Raw genomic sequence first — 24,196 nt, forward strand, 5'->3', positions numbered from 1 at the left:
AGCGACCCACCGCACAGACGACACAGCCGAGTAAGCCAGCGTCTATGAAAGCCGGCCCCCTTTGTCTCTGGACATCTGTGACAAAGAGTTTCGTAGTTCATCGGATTCCTCCACTCTAAATAATTATTCCGGTTCTAATATGCACCGCACCTTCGTACTCACTGCAATGTTGAGTCAGGACCAGTTCAGATTTTCGCCACCGATTGTTATTTTTCGTGACCAGGGACTCAAAATGCGAACCGACCACTGCCTCACCGCTCCTTCCGAACTGATTTTATTTTGTGCGCAACGCACGCGCACCCACGGACGCGCGCGCTGTTCACGCGCTCACGTGACATCAACACCACTCCCCCACTCCCACCCCCCGTCCCTGATTCTCCCCCCCCTACCCGCCTGCTCCCCCCCCCCCCAAGGCAAGCGAAGCCGGTGACGAGAGTTCATTAAACACCTCTGGCGCCGCTCGCAGACACTGCCGCCCGCGAGCGTAATTTGCTTGTCAGACTTCCCTCCGTGGGTGTGCCGCGCACATCAGGCGCGGAGGGAGAGACGCGACACGCTGGGTGGACGCGGCCTAGCCTTGCCTGGCCGCGTCCACCCAGCGTGGCTTGTCTCTCCGGCCTGCCTAGCCAGGAATTCAATGAACGTCAGCTACCAGAAACTCACTTAATAGCTGACAACAACAATAACAACAACAAAAATAGATTCGGTGAATTGGAACAGCATTGAATTACAGGAAACCGGCTTCCAGCGCGTGCGTTATGAGATGGAACCTGACTGATTGTTCGGTGGTAGGGTAGTTCACATTTCTAAGCAGTAGTAATAATAAACCAACCGTAGATGTCAATCAAATTGAATAATATGACTGCGGCGCGTTCATAATTGAAAACTGTTCGCTGGCACTTTTGTTCGTGGTTGTTGTTGTGGTTGTTGTTGTTGTGGTTGTTCTTGTTTTAGTTCACGGCGCTGGTGTTTTTTTTTTTACCGCGACTTGAGAGGTTGCAGTCTTAGTCTCGGTCAAGAGATGTTCTTCCCTAGGACCGTGCAATCGAGAGAATTGGTGGAGTATACGGTGAGCTGTCTAGCTTCGTCCGCTCGTCATCATAATCATTGTTGGCATCGTTATCACCCCCAGCTGTGTTCAGACGCCATGCTCCAGGTCTAACCATTCCCATTCATGCATTCTTTCACATATACATCGGTGCCTTCAAATAAGACCACCGATAGTTCATCGGTGGTCTTATTTAATCTTAAATTTGAGTGGATCGTTTGAGCGTCATCGCCCTCGTATGGTGTGGGTTTTCTCCAATTACTCTGACTTTCTTCCGCAAGCCAAACACCGAGCTATGGACATCGACCAACTATCCCAGTGCAGTAGGACACCTTCTGAGAGACAATCTTAAGGTTCGGTGAGGCTTTCCTCGATAAGTGCATGGTATTTTTACTGCAGTTCCCACCACACTGCTCAACCACAACACTGCTCAACCATCATACTACTCAACCACAACACTGTTCAACCACAAAGCTGCTCAACCATCACACTGCTCAAAAGACACACGCAATTTTGTATCTCTGGATCTCTATGTGTATGTATATGTGTCTATGTATATGCTTGTGAAACGTGGACCCCTCTAATGGAACATCTGTACTGGTTAGAAACATTCAGGTTGGCCTGCCTATGATTCATCCTGGGTTTAACCAGGCTGGATTATTTGAGCTCCCAAATCCTTTAAATATGTGGATACATTCCCATCAGTGAACTCCTCCATCAGGCAAGGCTGCGTTGGCTGAGTTATATAACCCGCATGCCCAGCCACCGCATGCCCAGCAGCTTCTGTTTGGCCAGATAGAGGGGGCTAAACGGGTATGACGCAGGCTAGAGAAGCGATGGAGTGATGCGTTATGGGATGATGTGGAGCTGAGTGAACTTGCCGAAAACTGGTACCAGCGGTGTCAAGATCAGCCTCTATGGAGGAGGCTCGTGAAGGATGCTATTGAGCAGTTGGAGGTAATCGCCCTCCAACAACAACAACAACAGAGGGCAGAGGAGCGACGCTCACAACAACGGGCGGAGCACTGGGCAGTTAAAATGCAGTCAGTTGGCACAGTAGGGGGCATAGGTGGTGCATCTGCCAGTAATTTCAGTCAGTCAACACATGGCACCTGGGTCTGTCCCGTCACCTCCTGCCAGCGAGCCTTCGATACTTCACACGGCTTCAAAGTGCACCTGGCCTGGCACGGGCGCCGTGGCGATGTCACTGCCACTCAGTGGCGAATGTCGCTGTTACCTCTGTGCGAGGCAGCTGCCTGGCGAATAGCGCACGCAGCAGACACACAATGTCGTCCCACGTCCGACCGCTTTGCCGCATCAGAGTGAATTCAAATCGCGAAGAGCAAATTTTGGGTTATAAACGGTCGACACGCAAAGATGCGAAATCGCACAATCCGGTCTCCCGCGCGAAGCCAGAGAGAAACCTGCGTTTTCAGTCAGACCGCATGCGATGTTCTCCAGCGAGTGATTTGATGGTCTCAGCCCGGCGAACAATACATTGATGTTGAACATGTATTGACATAATTTGGCCTCTCGTTCCAATGACATCTCAACATGCCGCGCGTGCGGCAACAGCGGCTGTCGTATTCCCTTGAAAGAGAGAGACAGGCAGAGGCGGCAAGGCGTTGCCATTCATACATCTGCACAACGATGCTCGCGGTTGTCTCGTGTTACGTACACTAGTACTGACTACTAACTAGTAGTACTGACTACTACTAACTAGTAGTACTAACTAGTAGTACTGACTACTAACTAGTAGTACTAACTAGTAGTACTGACTACTAACTAGTAGTACTAACTAGTAGTACTGACTACTAACTAGTAGTACTAACTAGTAGTACTGACTACTAACTAGTAGTACTAACTAGTAGTACTGACTACTAACTAGTAGTACTGACTACTAACTAGTAGTACTAACTAGTAGTACTGACTACTAACTAGTAGTACTGACTACTAACTAGTAGTACTAACTAGTAGTACTGACTACTAACTAGTAGTACTGACTACTAACTAGTAGTACTAACTAGTAGTACTGACTACTACTATCTAGTAGTACTAACTAGTAGTACTAACTAATACTAACTAGTAGTACTAACTAGTAGTACTAACTAGTAGTACTAACTAATACTAACTAGTAGTACTAACTAGTAGTACTAACTAGTAGTACTAACTAGTAGTACTAACTAATACTAACTAGTAGTACTAACTAGTAGTACTAACTACTACTAACTAGTAGTACTAACTAGTAGTACTAACTAGTAGTACTAACTACTACTAACTAGTAGTACTAACTAGTAGTACTAACTAATACTAACTAGTAGTACTAACTACTATTACGTACTAAATGCGTTCTTGGGAGGTGCCGCATGAAACGATAAAGAAACCGCGTTAAGCGAAAAAACAATTGCCCCGTCAGAAATGCAATAACGAGGAAGTCCGACTCGAACGCGACATCACCACTGCGCACACCACGCGACGAATACGGCGGGACCAATAACGGAAGGGGGCAACCCCGCCGCGTCGCTGTATCGTTCCGCGCGCCGTGTCACTCCGCTCGAACGCGCATGCTCAAGAAAGTAGTCCGCCGTTGACGACGACAGCCCAGAGGCCACGCGTTCCGCGTCGCGTTGGGGCGGGGACTTTGCCGGAGTGCCGCTTCGGTTCGGCGTTCGCTCGTCGGGATCGGAGGCCGCGCCGTGCCGTGCCTGGCCCGGCGCGCGCCCTTTGCCCCCAACTTTCATTTAATTCCGAGATCATTTTGCCCCGCCACAAGCAAAACCGCAGTGAAATGCAGCGTGCGTCCGCGCGCGCGAATGAACATGGGACTCGGATCCCCCACACTGTCCCGTCCCTGATGATGGATGTGTTTATCACACTCCTGATGTACAGGGTGCTTAAATATGTTTTAGCGGATTTGAAGCTTTCGTGACTGCAAGGATTCATATACTCTTTGGTTTTTTCGGTAAAGTCACGTAGGTAAACAATGAATAAAATAAATGAAAATAACGAAATTAAATCACGACGTTTCGGAGGCAACACAAGCTTCCTGAAGGAAGCTTCCTCTACCATCCTTAAGGAAGCTTCCTAATGGAAGCTTGTGTTGCCTCCGAAACGTCGTGATTTAATTTAGTTGTTTTCATTTATCTTATTTTATTGATTGTTTTACTTACGTGACTTTACCGAAAAAAACTAAGATAATGTTTTTGCAGTTCTGAAAACACTATGTAACACATTTTTCGTTCCTGGGTAGTAAGTGTTATTTCCTAATTGCTCATGCCTAAAAAGTATAGAAAATGGCTATTGATTTGGCGTTTTCGTGACTGCAGGAATAACTCTTTGGTTATTTCGTTAAAGTCACGTAGAAAGAAAATAAATTTAAATAAATAGAATACGACGTTTCGACTGCAACACCAGCAATCGTCATCAGGTAGAAAACAAACCTAGTGAACTTCTAAATTTGAGAGAGAGACAAAACACAGACACGGAGACACACAGACAGACACACAAGCAGAGAGAGACAACACAGATATGCACAGAGAGAGACACACAACATAGACACCATGCAGAAGTAGCAGTTGCTTGAGTGGTCAATGGGTTCCCGCCAAGTTCTTGGGATAGCGAACTTCATGGCTCTCTTTTCCCCTCTGTACCATCCTACAAAAATACATTTATTTCACCCATGACTAATGTGTAAGAGATTCTCGCAACATTTTTCATACGTGATATATTTTTTCAATAACATTTAAAACTGTAAAACATTTTTTAATTAAAAACTTTTCCCATTTTGAAAATGTTATCAAATTTTATAACATAAAATTCGGAGCAAAATTTGTCAATCTTACCTTTCAGAGTTATTTTTTGCTTTGATCGCAGGTGAAATGAGGTGCCCAGGGTTTATCTTGATCCCCGACAGGCATGCCGAAACATGCCTTGTAGGCCTCACACATCTTAGCAGATGCTTCCACAGAGTACTTTTTCGCTCTTGTCTTGATACATTGGCCGCAGACAGCAAAATGCGTCTGCCGGATGTTTGCAGCCTCTTAATGCCATCTCAGAAAAATGCAGACATGTATCCACTTAGGCAGCTGGAACTAAACTGAACTGGTGGGCTTAATATTATTTGTGCTTTTGGTAAAGTCACGTATTTATACTACTATTTATATTACTGGAAAGTTCTAGAATGCTCTAGAAGTTAGTCCAAGTTTACTCAGCACTGGATCTATCTGGAATGTTCTGGAAAATAGGTAAATTTCAAATATCACTGTCCTGGTCACAAAAGCAAAGTTTATGGGGAATAATAGTCATTTTCTGTACTTTTCAGGCATAAGCAATTTTGAAATAACACTTACTACCCAGGAACAAAAATGTAATAAAAAATGTGCTACGCAGAGGATTTTGCAACAACACCACAAGAAATCTGCTGCCTCGGTGCTCTGGAGACCACCTGGAGAAGATTCCAGGCACGCGTTGACGATGATGGCGAAAAAGTCGAGATCCTTTGACTTTTTGAAGCTATGAGCATGCATTTGTTATCATGTCACAGTGTATTATCCGTTCTTTTCCCATTAAAAACGATAGTCCCATGTAAGTGTTCAAACATTTTTTTGAAGCACCTGGTCACTGACGGCGAGTGACGTCTGGACCAGTGCTACCACCACCTGCAATGAGCTCATTTGTACTCACAGCAGATGTCATTGTGACGGTGATGAGGATGGTGGTGGTGCTGTTGGTGGTGACAGTTGTTTTAAACAGAGTATAAGACATGAAACTAAATTGCGTTAACTCTTGTGCCGCCGTCCTCAGCATCATCAACATGAGGCATGGTCAATCCCCTGCTGGATGAAAGCCTCTCCAAGCCTCTGCCATCTCTCATGATCCCACGATGGATTTAACAATCCACCGAGCACCCTTCACACTGATTTCATAACTTCATCTCCTCGACGGACAGACAAATTCCCTTCCTTGAATGGTGATGCAAGTTTGCTGGAAATACTGATGTTGTGCTGATATTATTACTTGTGCCACGGTAGCGAGATATTAACTACCTCTCCTGGTATGGAGGATGTTGTGGGTTCGAGCCCGACCCTGACGCCTGCTGTATATTTGCAGTTTGCATGTCTCTCTCTCCCCGTGGTCTCGCTTGGATTTTTCTCCAGTTCCTCTGGGTTTTCCCTCCACGTTTAGAAACATGCATTTAGGGTGTTTGGCTGTTGTAAATTTCCACACGATGATAATCTACTTCCTTGAGCTCTCATTTGTAATAGCCAGGTCACCCATGAAAAATATCTAAACAGCTCAGTGAGTCTTACCTGATTTAAAGCTTTCGTGACTGCAGGGATTCATCTTCTTGGTTCTTTCGGAAAAGTCACGTAGAAGAGAAATAATAAAATAAAAAAACATAATAAAATATATTATTTTATTATTAAAATAAAAAAAACATAATATATTATTTTATTATGTTTTATTTTTATTATTTTATTATTGCCCTTCTACGTGACTTTACCGAAAGAACCAAGAAGATGAGTCTTACCTGGTAAAATAAAATAATTAGTTTGAATGTATATATATTTGTATGCTTGGTGTACTTCCATATTTCTCATAGAGCAACTGGTTGTACGATTGAATCATACTGTATATATATATTTTTTTCAACCAGTTTCATCGAATGGGAAAGAAATAGTGGAAGCTGCATTCCTTGGAAAGGACCCATCGGACTTTATTTCTGAACGAAAATCGGATTTCGGTTTCTCCAGCAAATTCGAAATCAACGCGAGGCTCTCCCCTTTTTCCATGCCTGGCCAGAGCCGCTGCATATACGACGACATGTGTTTATCAGTTCTGGAGGGTAACTTCATCACGGAGGCTTCCATTGAACTGCGTGGCATTGTCCACAACTGCGGCTGAATTTACGTATCCTTTGGATTCATGAACGGCAAATTAAGGTGCTTTACGTGATTGAGTTAAATTCCCGTGCTTTTGTATGCCGTAATTAGCGCCATTACTCAACCCTGTAGAGTTACAAAGCATTTTTTTCTCTCCTTCTTTTTCAGATCAGGGTTTGTGTGTGCCTGTGGGTTCGATGAGAAATGTGCGGACCGTTTAACGTAATGAACCGCAATTTGGATGTTTATAATGCGTGTCAGGATGCGCGTCGAATTAGTGCGCTCGCTCAACTATGCCGCTCACATGCGTTCTCTCTTCATGTTCAATAATTGCACAATAATAACATCGCGAGCACTTATCCGTCGAGCGCAAGCACGCCCCGCGTATGTGCAATACATCAGCAGCAGCAGTAGCAGCAACTGATCAATCCACTTGTAAATGAAGGCCTCCCCAGGCCTATGCCACCACATCACAAACTTGCGATGCGACAATCCATTCAGCCCTTCTGTGTACGGACTGATTTCGCCGCTCCGTCTTCCTGGTAGGCGTCCCGCTTGGACGAGTTACTTTTCCTCGGCTGCCTCTCCGTGATTATTCTTGACCATCGTCCCATTGTCCCATCTCGCGGTGCATGGAAAATCGAAACACTTCACGTGAACAGTCCCTCTCGTTTCATCCTGCTTTTTCTAACTAGACTTTTATGTTACCAGGCAAAGCCCCTATGAGATAAATTTCGATTTAAAGCTTTCGTGACTGCAGGGATTCATCTTCTTGGTTCTTTCGGTAAAGTCACGTAGAATGGAAATAATAAAATAATAAAATAAAACATAATAAAATAATTCTCACGACGTTTCGGCCACAGCGCAAGCAGCCGTCCTCTTCTACGTGACGTCCTCAGGTGAAGACCAGGTCTGTCCGGGTGACAGACGCTGTCTCCCCGACAGACCTGGTCTTCGCCTGAGGACGGCTGCTTGCGTTGTTATTTTATTATTTCCATTCTACGTGACTTTACCGAAAGAACCAAGAAGATGAACCCCAATGAGCTGTGTAGATCTTTTTCAGAAGCGACCTGGCGATCACAAATGATAGCTCAACGAAGTGGCTCATCACGTGGACATTACTAGCACAAAAATACTCCAAATGCAAGTTTCTAAACGTGGAGGACCCGGACAAAAATCCAAGCGACCATGGGGAGAACGTGAAAACTCCAAATATACAGCAGGCGTCGGGGTCGGAATCGAACCCCACAACCTCCTGCCTACCAGGCGATGCAGTTAACACCTATCACCTTTCTGTCACCTTTCGTCTGCACTCAGCGACGAAGGTCTCCTGTCACGGTCACCAGTCACCAGAGGTCGCAACCGGGTACCCGATACCCGTACCCTACCCGATACCCGGCTACCCGTACCCGGCCGGGTACGGGTACACGGTACCCGTTTGCGACCCTGGTGCGGCCGGGTACGGGTAGGCCGTGAGTCACTGGTGAGTAACTGTTTGTCACTCATTTCCCAACGTCTTGTCTCTTCTCACAATTCAAGTTCCTAGAATCAACCCACCCGCGCCTGCAAACATGGCTTCATCCCAAAGGTCGCAATCAGGTACCCAATACGGCCGGGTACGGGTACCCGTTTGCGACCCTGGTGTGGCCGGGTACGGGAACGGGTAAGGAATCAAAACCCGTTGGAGACCTCTGCCAGTCACCGTCCCATGCAATGCGCGGTCGCTCCTTCTCCTCTGCTGCCCCCTACGGTCTGGAACGCCCCTCTCACGGCCATGTGGATGGTTTGCATCCGTCCGCAAGTTCAGGAAGTCCAGGGAAGTAAACACGTGGATAGGATAAAAAAGACAGTGGGACATGTGGGCGCAAGAGGTGCCAGAGTAAAGGTTACATGTCCCAAGGTAACCTCTGTGTTTTGTTTGTGACAGTATGTTGAACTTCTTTCGCGCCATACGTAGCCAACCGTTCTAATCGAAGGTGAGGCGAAGCACAGTAGGGGGGGGGGCACAAAGAGATGGAGTGGAGGGATGGAACCGAAGCTGCAGCTGGGCGGAAAGTGGGTCCCACTAACGTGGAGCAGCATCGACGAAATTCTGTAATTTGTTTTCACCAAACCCCAGTTTTAACAATTACAATTTTATTCGTAGGAATACAGAGACACATGCGGACAACAACAAAAACTAAAACTTAATCGATTCCTTAAACCAGCGTTCCTCACTCAATTTCGGTGGGGGTGGCCACTTTCGCCGATGAGACATCATCGGTGTGGGAAGGGCAGCCGCACATTTGAAACCATTGAGAGTTTGATGCAGAGGTGGGACAAAGTCATTGTTATGCAAGTCCAAGTCGAGTCGCAAGTCATCAAATTCATGACTCGAGTCTGACTCGAGTCCAAGTCACATGACTCGAGTCCACATCTCATAGGTGGGACAAAGTCATTGTTATGCAAGTCCAAGTCGAGTCGCATGTCATCAAATTCATGACTCGAGTGTGACTCGAGTCCAAGTCACATGACTCGAGTCCACATCTCATAGGTGGGACAAAGTCATTGTTATGCAAGTCCAAGTCGAGTCGCAAGTCATCAAATTCATGACTCGAGTCTGACTCGAGTCCAAGTCACATGACTCGAGTCCACATCTCATAGGTGGGACAAAGTCATTGTTATGCAAGTCCAAGTCGAGTCGCAAGTCATCAAATTCATGACTCGAGTCTGACTCGAGTCCAAGTCACATGACTCGAGTCCACATCTCATAGGTGGGACAAAGTCATTGTTATGCAAGTCCAAGTCGAGTCGCAAGTCATCAAATTTATGACTCGAGTCTGACTCGAGTCCAAGTCACATGACTCGAGTCCACACCTCTGGTTTGATGGCAGAACGATGATGATGATGATGACGATGGGGGGTGTCGTTGTCACCATGTGTGTGTTACTGTTTGGTTATTTCGGTAAAGTCACGTGGAAAGAAAACAAATTTAATTAAATAGAATACGACGTTTCGATTGCAACACAAGCAATCGTCATTAGGTAGAACTAAATTTGAGAGAGAGACAAAACACAGGCACGGAGACACACAGACAGATACACTGTGTGTCTATGCTGTGTGTCTCTCTCTGTGTGTCTCTGTGGTGTCTCTCTCTGCTTGTGTGTCTGTCTGTGTGTCTATGTTGTGTATCTCTCTCTGTGTGTCTCTCTCCGTGTGTCTATGTTGTGTGTCACTCTCTGTGTGTCTCTGTGTGTGTCTCTCTGCTTGTGTGTCTGTCTGTGTGTTTATGTTGTGTGTCTCTCTCTGTGTGTCTCTCTCTGTGTGTGTCTGTGTGTCTATGTTGTGTGTCTCTCTCTGTGTCTCTCTCTCTATGTCTATGTTGTGTGTCTCTCTCTGTGTGTCTCTGTGTTGTCTCTCTCTGCTTGTGTGTCTGTCTGTGTCTCCGTGTTTGTGTTTTGTCTCTCTCTCTCAAATTTAGTTCGACCTGATGACGACTGCTTGTGTTGCAATCGAAACGTCGCATTCTATTATTTAATTTATTTTATTTCCTCGTGACTTCACCGAAATGAAGCAAAGAGTAATTCCTGCAGTCACGAAAGCTTCAAATCATCTTTGTGTGTTGTTGGGGGGCCGCACTAAAGGCCACCAGGGGCCCGCCAATGGACTGCGGGCCTTGCAATAAATAAATCATGACCCTGAATATCTGACATCTAATTGGTTCGCTATGGGGGCAAATCGTTACATCTTCATGAGCCGTGGTCGATCCACTGCTGGATGAACGTCTCGCCAAAGCCGCCGCCACCTCCCAACAATCCTGCGATGTGGTAACCCGCCAACAGATTTCGTCGCTCCATCTCCTTGATGGATGTCCATTCAGACGTGTGGACATCCATCCACAATGTTGACCCCACACAGTACACACACACACAATGTTGACCCCACACAGTACACACACACAATGTTGACTCCACACAGTACACACACACACAATGCTGTCCCACACAATACACACACACACAATGCTGTCCCACACAATACACACACACACAATGTTGACCCCACACAGTACACACACACACAATGTTGACTCCACACAGTACACACACACACAATGTTGTCCCCACACAGTACACACACACAATGCTGTCACCACACAGCACACACACACACAATGCTGTCCCACACAATACACACACACAATGCTGTCACCACACAGCACACACACACACAATGCTGTCCCACACAATACACACACACAATGCTGTCACCACACAGTACACACACACACAATGTTGTCACCACACAGTACACACACACACAATGCTGTCACCACACAGTACACACACACACAATGCTGTCACCACACAGTACACACACACAATGCTGTCACCACACAGTACACACACACACAATGCTGTCACCACACAGTACACACACACACACAATGCTGTCCCCACACAGTACACACACACAATGTTGTCACCACACAGCACACACACACACAATGCTGTCCCCACACAGTACACACACACACAATGCTGTCCCCACACAGTACACACACACACAATGCTGTCCCCACACAGTACACACACACACAATGCTGCCCCCACACAGTACACACACACACAATGTTGTCACCACACAGTACACACACACACAATGCTGTCCCCACACAGTACACACACACACAATGCTGTCCCCACACAGTACACACACACACACACACAATGCTGTCCCCACACAGTACACACACACACAATGCTGTCCCCACACAGTACACACACACACAATGTTGTCACCACACAGTACACACACACACAATGCTGTCCCCACACAGCACACACACACACAATGTTGTCACCACACAGCACACACACACAATGTTGTCACCACACAGTACACACACACACAATGCTGTCCCCACACAGTACACACACACACACAATGCTGTCCCCACACAGTACACACACACAATGTTGTCACCACACAGTACACACACACACAATGTTGTCACCACACAGTACACACACACAATGTTGTCCCCACACAGTACACACACACACAATGTTGTCACCACACAGTACACACACACAATGCTGTCCCCACACAGTACACACACACAATGTTGTCACCACACAGTACACACACACACAATGTTGTCACCACACAGTACACACACACAATGCTGTCCCCACACAGTACACACACACACAATGCTGTCCCCACACAGTACACACACACAATGCTGTCCCCACACAGCACACACACACACAATGTTGTCACCACACAGTACACACACACAATGCTGTCCCCACACAGTACACACACACACAATGCTGTCCCCACACAGTACACACACACAATGTTGTCCCCACACAGCACACACACACACAATGTTGTCACCACACAGTACACACACACAATGCTGTCCCCACACAGTACACACACACAATGTTGTCACCACACAGTACACACACACACAATGTTGTCACCACACAGTACACACACACAATGCTGTCCCCACACAGTACACACACACACACAATGCTGTCCCCACACAGTACACACACACAATGTTGTCACCACACAGTACACACACACACAATGTTGTCCCCACACAGTACACACACACACAATGTTGTCCCCACACAGTACACACACACACAATGCTGGCCCCACACAGTACACACACACAATGCTGTCCCCACACAGTACACACACACACAATGTTGTCCCCACACAGCACACACACACACACAATGTTGTCCCCACACAGTACACACACACACAATGTTGTCCCCACACAGTACACACACACACAATGCTGTCCCCACACAGTACACACACACACAATGTTGTCCCCACACAGTACACACACACACAATGCTGGCCCCACACAGTACACACACACAATGCTGTCCCCACACAGTACACACACACACAATGCTGTCACCACACAGCACACACACACACAATGTTGTCCCCACACAGTACACACACACACAATGCTGGCCCCACACAGTACACACACACAATGCTGTCCCCACACAGTACACACACACACAATGCTGTCACCACACAGTACACACACACACAATGTTGTCCCCACACAGTACACACACACACACACACAATGCTGTCCCCACACAGTACACACACACACACAATGTTGTCACCACACAGCACACACACACACAATGTTGTCCCCACACAGTACACACACACACAATGCTGGCCCCACACAGTACACACACACAATGCTGTCCCCACACAGTACACACACACACAATGCTGTCCCCACACAGTACACACACACACAATCTTGACCCCACACAGTACACACACACACAATGCTGTCCCCACACAGCACACACACACACAATGCTGTCCCCACACAGCACACACACACACAATGTTGACCCCACACAGTACACACACACACAATGTTGTCACCACACAGTACAAACACACACACAATGCTGTCCCCACACAGTACACACACACACACAATGCTGTCCCCACACAGTACACACACACACAATGCTGTCCCCACACAGCACACACACACACAATGTTGACCCCACACAGTACACACACACACAATGCTGTCCCCACACAGTACACACACACACACAATGCTGTCCCCACACAGCACACACACACACAATGTTGTCACCACACAGTACACACACACACACAATGTTGACCCCACACAGTACACACACACAATGTTGTCACCACACAGTACACACACACACAATGTTGACCCCACACAGTACACACACACACAATGTTGTCCCCACACAGTACACACACACACAATGTTGACCCCACACAGTACACACACACACAATGTTGTCCCCACACAGTACACACACACACAATGCTGTCACCACACAGTACACACACACACAATCTTGACCCCACACAGTACACACACACACAATGCTGCCCCCACACAGTACACACACACACAATGCTGTCCCACACAATACACACACACACAATGTTGTCCCCACACAGTACACACACACACAATGCTGTCACCACACAGCACACACACACAATGCTGTCCCCACACAGTACACACACACACAATGCTGTCACCACACAGTACACACACACACAATCTTGACCCCACACAGTACACACACACACACAATGTTGTCCCCACACAGTACACACACACACAATGCTGTCACCACACAGCACACACACACAATGCTGTCCCCACACAGTACACACACACACAATGCTGTCACCACACAGTACACACACACACAATCTTGACCCCACACAGCACACACACACACAACGTTGTCCCCACGTCCCAACGCATAGCCGCGTGTGAGTGAATTAAAGCCGCACAGAGCGAATTTTGGACAGAAGTTTAAAGCCGTGTATGCAACGCGAAATCGCGCAAATCTATCCCGCACAGAGTGAGCGAAACCTACCGTGGGTACCGTCTGCCGTATTAATAACCACCCGTATTCTCCCTTTAAAAAAAATAAATATAAAAAACACCTTAAGGCTTTTGGTTTACTGTACTTCCTCCGCTTAACTGGATCCCTCCTTGGGCGAGGAGTCAGGATTAAGGCGGCTCAGGGGGTAGGGGCTAGGCGGGGTGGGATTCAATATTGATGAGCAGGAACACTTTGTAACAAACGACGGGTGGGGGGGGGGGGCATCCCGTTGCCATATTTAGGGATTCTAGGCATGCGCCACTCGCGGGCCCAATCACTCGTTGGTATGAAAGATAATAATAGATTACGACGTTTCGATCGCAACACAATCAACCGTCAACACGTTGTGGTGACTTTAGCAGTCCTCCTGCTTCGAGTTAAAGCTTTCGTGACTGCAGGGATTCAACTTCTTGGTTCTTTCGGTAAAGTCACGATGAAGGGAAATAATAAAATAATAAAAATAAAACATAATAAAATAAAACAATATAATAATATAATATTATGATATAATAAAATTATATAATAATTATCTTTTATTATGTTTATTTTTTTTATTTTATTATTTCCCTGCTACGTGACTTTACCGAAAGAACCAAGAAGATGAGTCCTCCTGCTGCGTAGCAGTCATTCTGCAGTGTTTGTTTCACACATCATAACGGTTGCTTGTGTTGCGTTCGAAACGTCGTGAACTATTATTATTTTTCTACCCACGTGACTTTACCGAAAGTACCAGAGAGTTTGGATTCCTGCAGTCACGAAAGCTTCAAATCAAGATTGAGCGTGACTTTCAAATGAATACCAATGTGTATGTAAATGCGAATACAATTGCCCTTCACGTGACGGGTTCATAAAAAAAGGCATTTAATGAAAAATACTAAAACGTAAAGATTGTATTGAATTGAATTAATCTCTACATGTCACGTTTGGTGTGAGTTGACGATCATCTCCCAAAAAGTTTTCCTTGAGATAAATTTTGTTCTTACTGGATTCTGTATTGGTACGAATGCAATTTTTTTTTGACTATTTATAAAGCGGAAAGAGAGTTCGGCGATATATCTGTTAGCATTGAAGGAAGGAAATCGTTGGTAGATGGCATGCTACAACAATAATAATAACACTGGTCAACACACTTTTTCTCGCATAAGGTATTCCAACGGTTTTAATGTAATTTTGGGGTGCTGATTCCAAATCTGGCATCAGTTTTTGTCTATCACATCAGGTTTTTGAGATATCAAATATTGCATTTTCAATATAAACAGCAGAAGAAAAATATAAAATGAATGTGGATATCTACATAAAATGATATTATAAACACACTTTCCTAAAAATACAGCACCATATTTTGACACTAAAGCAAGTCACTGACTCGCAACAACTTGCAATCATAAGTGACAGAGTTAATTTCGGGTAAAATCAATGAAAATGGGGTATGCCGATAGCATAAAAATGAGATGTGATAGAGCAAATATGAGATCAGATTTGGAATCAGCACCCTGAAATTAGTCTAGAACAGCTGCAAAAGTCCATGCCAGAAAAAATTTTGTTTTTTTTGTTGACCAGTGTAATGATCGAGGCATTTGAAAGTTATTTTATTTCGCTGCCAGAGGCGACTCAGATGTTATACAGAAAGAGAGAGAGAGAGACGCTGCCAATCGCAAGCTTGCCAATTCAACACGCAGGCTCTTCGCGGACAATAGTTGTATGCATAATATTAGTGGGGGGTTTTGTGTTATTCGGGTGAGAACGCCTGAGTGTAAATGTGTTGTGAGCCCCACCTCCACCCGACGCAGCCGGCATAGTGTGGGTTGTCACGTGAACGACACGTGCCAGCTGGTTACTGCTTCAGAGTAAACCCACAATATTCACTCTTTATATTTACGCGATGTAATCCCAAAAAAAAAACTTTAACGTGAATAATATTACTCTTCGGTTCTTTCGATGAAGTCACGTAGAAAGAAATTAAATGATTATTCACATTATTATTTAATTTCATTTCTACGTGACTTTACCGACAGAACCAAAGAGTAATTCCTGCAGTCACGAAAGCTTCGAATCTAGTGAACAATATTGGCCGCGAAATCCGGCTACGTGTTAAACGCAGGTGATAACAAAACTAAGACGGCGCACACACTCTCGTACCAATTCGAGAAGGGGCGAGAAAGACAGACGAAGGTGAGGCGATGTTTGTTTACCGAGAAAAGGCACGAAGTTTCTAAACAGGTCACAACTCCCGGCCTGACATGCGTGGCCGGACAATAGCTGCTCTGGGTTGCTTTGCTCGCTATAAACTTCCACGTTCGCGTCTGCTGCTGCTGCTGCTGCTGCTCGCCTTGCCCGCTGTTGGTTGTTAACAAGGAACCCGATGCAAGACCTCACGAACGCACTCTTGACACGCACACAAAACGGGACTAACGCATCTCCTCTTCTCGAAAATAACCATAAACAGCGGGCAAACAAGGCGAACATGAAACAAATTGCTCGCGACGCTATGCGGAGGAGCGTCGTTATCACTGCACACCAGAGGTCGTAAACGGGTTTTGATTCCTTACCCAACCGTACCCGGCCGCACCAGGGTCGCAAATGGGTATCCGTTCCCTACCCGTACCCGTACCCAACCCGAAATGAGTGACAAACGGTTACTCACCAGTGACTCACGGCCTACCCGTACCCGTACCCGGCCGCACCAGGGTCGCAAACGACTACCCGTACCCGTACCCGGCCGGGTACGGGTAGCCGGGTATCGGGTAGGGTACAGGTATCGGGTACCCGGTTGCGACCTCTGCTGCACACCAAATCTTCCAGTGGCTCCAGAGAGCCAATGTTTGCTCTCTCGGAACGAGCCATGCTCAGAGGCACCCTGCTGCGACTTACTGGTTAGCACGCTGCGCACATTACTGGGCATCTGCGAACAAGAGCTTACTAGCTCATCGGATTCCTGCCGTCCAAACAAATGTTCTGATGATTCTGAAAAAAAAGTGCGATCCAGAAGTCGCCCGTTTGAGATCTCGGCGCAGCATTTTGAGCGAATGGTGCCAGTTTATTAAATCCGCCCCCACACCATCACCACCCACCACCTCTGCACACCCTGAAGTGTAAATGGGTGCACCACAGTGAAGTTTATGACCAGGCAGTTCGTGCGTGGTCCGGTAACGTTTGAGGACTGTACGCCCACTTCTTCCAAAAACATCTGGCCGGCCTGAAAGAGTTCAATTAACTTTGGTCTCGAGCTCTCTATTGAGTGATGCGCCCTTCTGCCGGCAGTGGCACGAGCCAAGCACTTGCAGGGGCTGCGCCTCTACTAAAACAGGCCGTCCAGAAATTGTTGCAAATTGACAGCCTTCATGGATAACCGATGGCGTTGGCGGTCTGCGGCGGTGAGGACCGACAACTGAACTTGGTTGTGGAGTACTGCAAATGCTTGCGTCACAAGGCAATGAAACGATATCACAAGTAGCATAGCAGCAGCAGCAGCAGCGGCGATGATGACAGCGGTCCATGTTGCCGTCTGTGTCGTGTTAAGCGTCGACCGGTGAAGTGATACGGAAAGAGAACGCCGTGTGATGTCCTACCACGAGGGAATGAGATGTTGCTGGAGGATTCTGAATGGGTCATCATCGTCATCAGCATCTTAACTAAGGGGCCGTTAATGTTCATGGATTTTGTTTCTATGGCTTTAGCCTTATTGGCATGAATACAGCGGGTGTTTAGATGTTCCAACACCAAATAGACACACCTATCACGAGGCATCAATTCTGCACTGGCCACACATTGGTAAAAAAATGCAAATATGCTTTCATAATGTGTTCGTTGTCTTTGAAATGGCTTGGGTTGCACCAGTGACAGCCTCTTCTATGGCTTCGTTTGCATTGTCCTTGCAGTGTTCACTTCTTCGCGGCCTTTGGTCTAGCTCTGGCAAGGCCAACATTCGCACGTAATGATATCGGCCCCACGGAATCTGTGAAATGCATTGCCTTAAATAAGTACGTAGGCGAGCGATTAAATACATGCAAATCGTCGAAGTAAAACAACAGAATGAATTAGCTATATTTCGATTTAAAGCTTTCGTGACTGCAGGGGTTCATCTTCTTGGTTCTTTCGGTAAAGTCACGTAGAAGGGAACTAATGAAATAAAATAAATAAAACATAATAAAGTAATTATCACGACGTTTCGGCCACAACGAGGACTGCTTGCGTTGTGGCCGAAACGTCGTGAGAATTATTTTATTATGTCCAATTTTTCTTATTTTATTATTTCCCTTCTACGTGACTTTACCGAAAGAACCAAGAAGATGAATTAGCTATAATCATAAAGTAACTTAGAATCAACATGAAATTATAAAATAATAGTTTATGAATAAACTTACCTTAAATTATTATGATGCTATACATCACCTTAAAGTGATGCATTGATGATGCATCTCATAACGTTATCTCATCACTCTGTCACATCACTTCTCGCTCTCTCTCCCGATGCAGCCGGGAGTCGCGTAGACTTCCGGATGCGATTCGCGGATAGCCCAAATGACGCCTAGAGCAAGTTGGTGACTAAGGAGGGGACAATACGGAGCGAACAATAAGGAGGGAACACTAACGGGAGAACAATACGGAGGGAACAATAATGAGGGAACAATAGGGAGGGAACAATAAGAAGGGAACAGTAAGGAAGGAACACTAACGGGGGAACAATAAGGAGGGAACAATAAGAAGGGAACAATATGGAGGGAACAATAAGGAGGGAACAATAAGAAGGGAACAATAAGGAGGGAACACTAACGGGAGAACAAGAAGGAGGGAACAATAAGGAGGGAACAATAAGAGGGAACAATAAGGATGGAACAATAAGGAGGGAACAATAAGAAGGGAACAATAAGGAGGGAACACTAACGGGAGAATAATAAGGAAGGAACAATAAGAAGGGAACAGTAAGGATGGAACACTAACGGGGGAACAATAAGGAGGGAACAATAAGAAGGGAACAATACGGAGGGAACAATAAGGAGGGGACAATAAGTAGTGAACAATACGGAGGGAACAATAAGGAGGGAACAATACGTAGTGAACAATACGGAGGGAACAATAAGGAGGGAACAATAAGGAGGGAACAATACGGAGGGGGCAATAAGTAGTGAACAATACGGAGGGAACAATAAGGAGGGAACAATAAGGAGGGAACAATACGTAGTGAACAATACGGAGGGAATACGGAGGGAACTAAGGAGGGAACACTCAACCCGTAGTGAGTGATGGAGAGCTGCGTGGGTCGTAGTGAGAGCGCCAACGTTGCCCCACGTCGGGCTGTTGGGGCAAGTGCTATTAGTGAGCACCTATGAAGGCCGACACGGCGCGCACGACACACGACACACATCACAGTGGGACTAAAATAACTGTGAACTCAGGAGGCAAAAACTCGAAACTCGACAGGTGTGCACACAGCCGGGATTCGCCAAATCGGCCAAATGGCACGGTGGTACGCGGCCAGCGTGACCAAAGAGCCCGTGGGTTTGCCCTGCGCGAACTAAACATTGAGGACGGTCCAACGCACACAGTAAAAAAAAAAATACACAATTAATTCTTCGTGAATAATTCGCTCGCTGTCGTTATGGGACGGGGTTTTTTTTTTTGGGGGGGGGGGGGGACCCCTTGCCAGCCTGCGGCATCAACAGAAACAAAGAAAGCAGGAGCGAGAGTGGGTGCGTGCGTACATTGTTTATTAAAATGATTTGAACATGTTGACCGTGGGTTGTATCACATTGCTGGGATGTGTCTGTGTGTTTGTGTCTTGAGGGTGGGGGGGAGGGGGGCGAGCGGTGGTGCAGCAGTTAGCGCGCTGTGCTACGAAGTGATGATTATCTGAACTCGTCCTGGGCCTCCCCTAGGTCGAGCAGCCTCAAAAGAGTACCTGGGGTGGTGTGTAAACATCGTCACTTGGGAGACAAAGGCGGCCAGGCGTGGTTACTGTGCCATGCCGGCCATTATAGGTGCTCGCTAACAACACTTGCCCCGACAGTCTATTGAAGCTGTGCGGGTGTTCTTTGCTTTACTTTACGCACGTGGCACCTGGGTCTGTCCCGTCACCTCCTGCCAGCGAGCCTTCCGCACGTCACGTGACCTCAAAGTGCACCTGTCCAGGCAAAATCGCCATTGTGACGTCACCGCCACTTAGTGGCGAACGGTGGCTGTTGTTGTTGGGTGAGCGTGTTGTTGTGACCTGCAGTGTGGTGAGTGGGTGAGTGTTGTTGTGAGCTGCAGTGTGGTGAGTGGCTGTGTTGTTGTGAGCTGCAGTGTGGTGAGTGGGTGAGTGTGTTGTTGTGAGCTGCAGTGTGGTGAGTGGGTGAGTGTTGTTGTGACCTGCAGTGTGGTAAGTGGGTGAGTGTTGTTGTGACCTGCGGTGTGGTGAGTGGCTGTGTTGTTGTGAGCTGCAGTGTGGTGAGTGGCTGTGTTGTTGTGACCTGCAGTGTGGTGAGTGGGTGAGTGTGTTGTTGTGAGCTGCAGTGTGGTGAGTGGGTGAGTGTTGTTGTGACCTGCGGTGTGGTGAGTGGCTGTGTTGTTGTGACCTGCAGTGTGGTGAGTGGGTGAGTGTTGTTGTGAGCTGCAGTGTGGTGAGTGGGTGAGTGTGTTGTTGTGATCTGCAGTGTGGTGAGTGGCTGTGTTGTTGTGAGCTGCAGTGTGGTGAGTGGGTGAGTGTTGTTGTGAGCTGCAGTGTGGTGAGTGAGTGAGTGTGTTGTTGTGACATGCGGTGTGGTGAGTGGGTGTGTTGTTGTGACCTGCAGTGTGGTGAGTGGCTGTGTTGTTGTGACCTGCAGTGTGTTGAGTGGGTGTGTTGTTGAATGAGAAGACACACAGTCTGGCAAACCAATTCTACATCGCTTCTGTCATCTCACTCTGGGTTTATAAATGAAGGCAGCATTCTTCGCTAATTTTCAGAGGGCGGGCGGGGGGATACTTTCGCCGATAAGACATCATCAGTGTGTGAGGACCGCCACACATTTGAAACCCTTGGGTTGGGTTTGACAGCAGCACGACGGTGACGATGATGCGGTGTGTTGTTGTCACTTTTTGTGCGTTGTGGGGGACCGCACTTCAGGTGACGCACTCAAGGCCACAAGAGGCCTCTGGTGGCCTTGCGATGAAGAACGCTGTGAAGGATTTGACCCCAGCAGCAAAAAAAAGTGTCTAGTTCCAACTTGTGTAGCGCCTGCGTGTCCCAGCAGCAGTATTAATAGGCGCAAGTCACATTAAGTTCATTTACTTCTTTTTATGGGGGGGGGGGGGGAGATTTTTACAGTTTTTTCTTGGATGTTTCTGTTGCGAAACGTCACTTTAAGATGTTCTTTGTTCATGATATGTTTGTTGCGGCTGCACCCGAGTCAAGAGCCTCATGGCTCACAGGGCTGTACCTAATAAATGTAACAGAAAATTACACCGAGTGTAAGAGATTGTTGTGCTGATAGTGTTGATGATGATGTTGTCACTTCGGATATGGTGGATGATATTTTTTGCCATTGTCGATGTTGCTGATGTTCATTGTTAATGATTTTGTTGATGTTGCTGGTGTTGTGCTGACGCTGCTGATGATGTTATCGACGTTACTCCTGATGACATTAGCGCTGCAGCTCCTGCTGCTGATGATGATGTCACTAATGTTTAGTGTTGATGATTCCGTTGATATCGGTCATGTTCTTGATGCTGCCGATGCTTTTTGTCGACGTTGCTGCTGATGACGCTGCTGCTCCTGCTGCTGCTCTTGCTAACGATGCTCTCGTTATTCCTCCGTGCATCTCCCACCCGCCCCGCACCCGCGCGCGTGCACGCAGATGTACATCCAGACGACGACCCTCACCATCTCCATGAGCCTCAGCGCCACCGTGTCGCTGGGGATGCTCTTCTTCCCCAAGGTCTACATCATAGTGCTGCACCCGGAGCTCAACGTCCAGAAGCGCAAGCGTAGCTTCAAGGCCGTCGTCACGGCCGCCACCATGTCCCAGAAGCTGTCCCAGAAGTCGGGCGAACGCCCCAACGGTCAGGCGAAGACGGAGATCTGCGAGAACGCTGCCGAGCCCAACAGTAAGTGAGCTCCAAGTATGTATCCGCTCCCTCCGTTTCCTTCTCGACATCGAGTTTGTTTGTCGTTTACTTCGTTGAGTTCACCGCCACTAGCACGCGGGCGACGGTGGCACCGCCACCTCCCTCGGCCAACGCCGCTCCACACAATCGGCCACCACCACCACCACCACCACCACCGCCCCCCCCCCCCCGTGTCGCATTGATTCCGGGAGAGAAGTAGGGGTGGCGGGTGGTGGTGTAACATTGTGGCGGCCTCTCAAAGTCACGGCGGCGAGTTTGAGAGGCCGCTCGTCGGCACGCACGTGACGCCGCCTCTGGCAATGACGACGATTTGACGGGCGGGCAGGCGGGCGGGCGGGCGGGCGGGTGGGCGGGCGACACTTGATGAGCGTGGGAAGTTGACCGCCTCTGGGGAGCGAGCGTCGGGAACAAAGTTGTCGATTTTGACGGCCGTCAGCGGCGCAAGCTGCTGTGGCCGATGAGTCGCTCGGAATACGTTTCCCCTGCGGGGGGGGGGGGGGGGGTGAGGGGTGGGGGCATTTGAAACGCTCGCCAGAAACCTGGCCAGTTGAAAAATTGTCACGGCGCGAGGCAGGCGGAGGATGCTGATTGTCCTTGGGGCCTAGATGGTGCAGGTGCAGGCCCTGCAATTGCATCGGTGGTGGAAGGGCCTCCTCTGAAGAGGGAGCTGAGATTGCGTTTCAAGCGCTGTTTATAATCGTATGAACGTGCGATGAGAATCAACGCGCGTTTGTGTTGTCGTTATTGTATGGCGTGAGTATGGTTTGCCATGCTTATGCCGTGCTCATTGTAAATGTCACCGGGGCAAGGGACGCTACTGCGGTCAATGGCACTCAGTGATATAATGCTGATTGTTATTTCCCCAGGACAGCTACATTGAGTCCAAAGGCTCTTTTTGAGGAGGCTGCGGCGTCCATTGGCATGTTTGGGCCAACGCCATTGAGGACATGCGCCGTGTCCGCTGTTGTGGGAGGAGGAAAGCGGAAAAAAGGGAGGAAACCCTCACAGATGGGATCGGATCACGAATTTTATGTACTGTGTTAAATCGAACCTGGATCTTGTGTTTTCCTCATGATTTCGTGGTCTGATCCCATCTGTGAAGGATGTAATCCCTGACATGCAATACCCCGGCGTCTACAAACTAAGCTGTGTCTGTGGCAGGAGTTACATTGGGGAAACTAAGCGACATGTCTCGGACCGTGTTCGTGAACACAAGGCAGATCTGAAACACGGTAGGACCAATACCTCGACCATGGCTGATCATTGTTTAAATGCGGTGGGCACACGCGAAATTGATTTCTCTAAGATGAAGGTTATTTGCAAACCCACTGGCTATCAACAAAGATTCGTTCATGAAGCCATCCACATATACAGACACAGACACAACTTCAATCGAGAAGACGGGTATAAACTGAGCAATCATTGTAAGGATGTTATCAACCAGTTTAAGTCATCACTGGCTGTGATGTTCCCACCTTCCGATGTGAGTTGTTATTTTCGGCTCTCTGATTTTACATTAACAGGTTACATTTTCTTGGTTCTTTCGGTAAAGTCACGTAGAATGGAAAAAAAAAACATAATGAAATAATTCTCACGACGTTTCGGCCACAACGCAAGCAGCCGTCCTCAGGTTGAGAACAGGTCTGTCGAGAAGACAGAGTCTGAATGACACACCCCAGGCTTGGAGCGTCTATTTAAGCTGGGTTGGAGGGGGAAGAGCGCCTTGACAAATAATT

At 47.4% G+C, this 24,196-nt stretch overlaps 1 protein-coding gene across 1 annotated transcript in view; it reads left to right on the plus strand.

The window, feature by feature from the left end:
* Positions 1 to 22,624, plus strand: part of LOC144731802 (metabotropic glutamate receptor 8-like) — a 258,412-nt gene extending 235,788 nt beyond the window's left edge. The window contains exon 10 of the mRNA XM_078613050.1: positions 22,190 to 22,624. Coding sequence (XP_078469176.1) covers positions 22,190 to 22,447 — 258 coding nt within the window. The 3' untranslated portion in view covers positions 22,448 to 22,624. The remainder of the gene's footprint in view (positions 1 to 22,189) is intronic.
* The last annotated feature ends 1,572 nt before the right edge of the window (positions 22,625 to 24,196 follow it).

This window comes from Lampetra planeri, chromosome 40 (assembly GCF_965212315.1).
Source record: "Lampetra planeri chromosome 40, kcLamPlan1.2.h2, whole genome shotgun sequence".
Taxonomy (NCBI): Eukaryota; Metazoa; Chordata; class Hyperoartia; order Petromyzontiformes; family Petromyzontidae; genus Lampetra; species Lampetra planeri.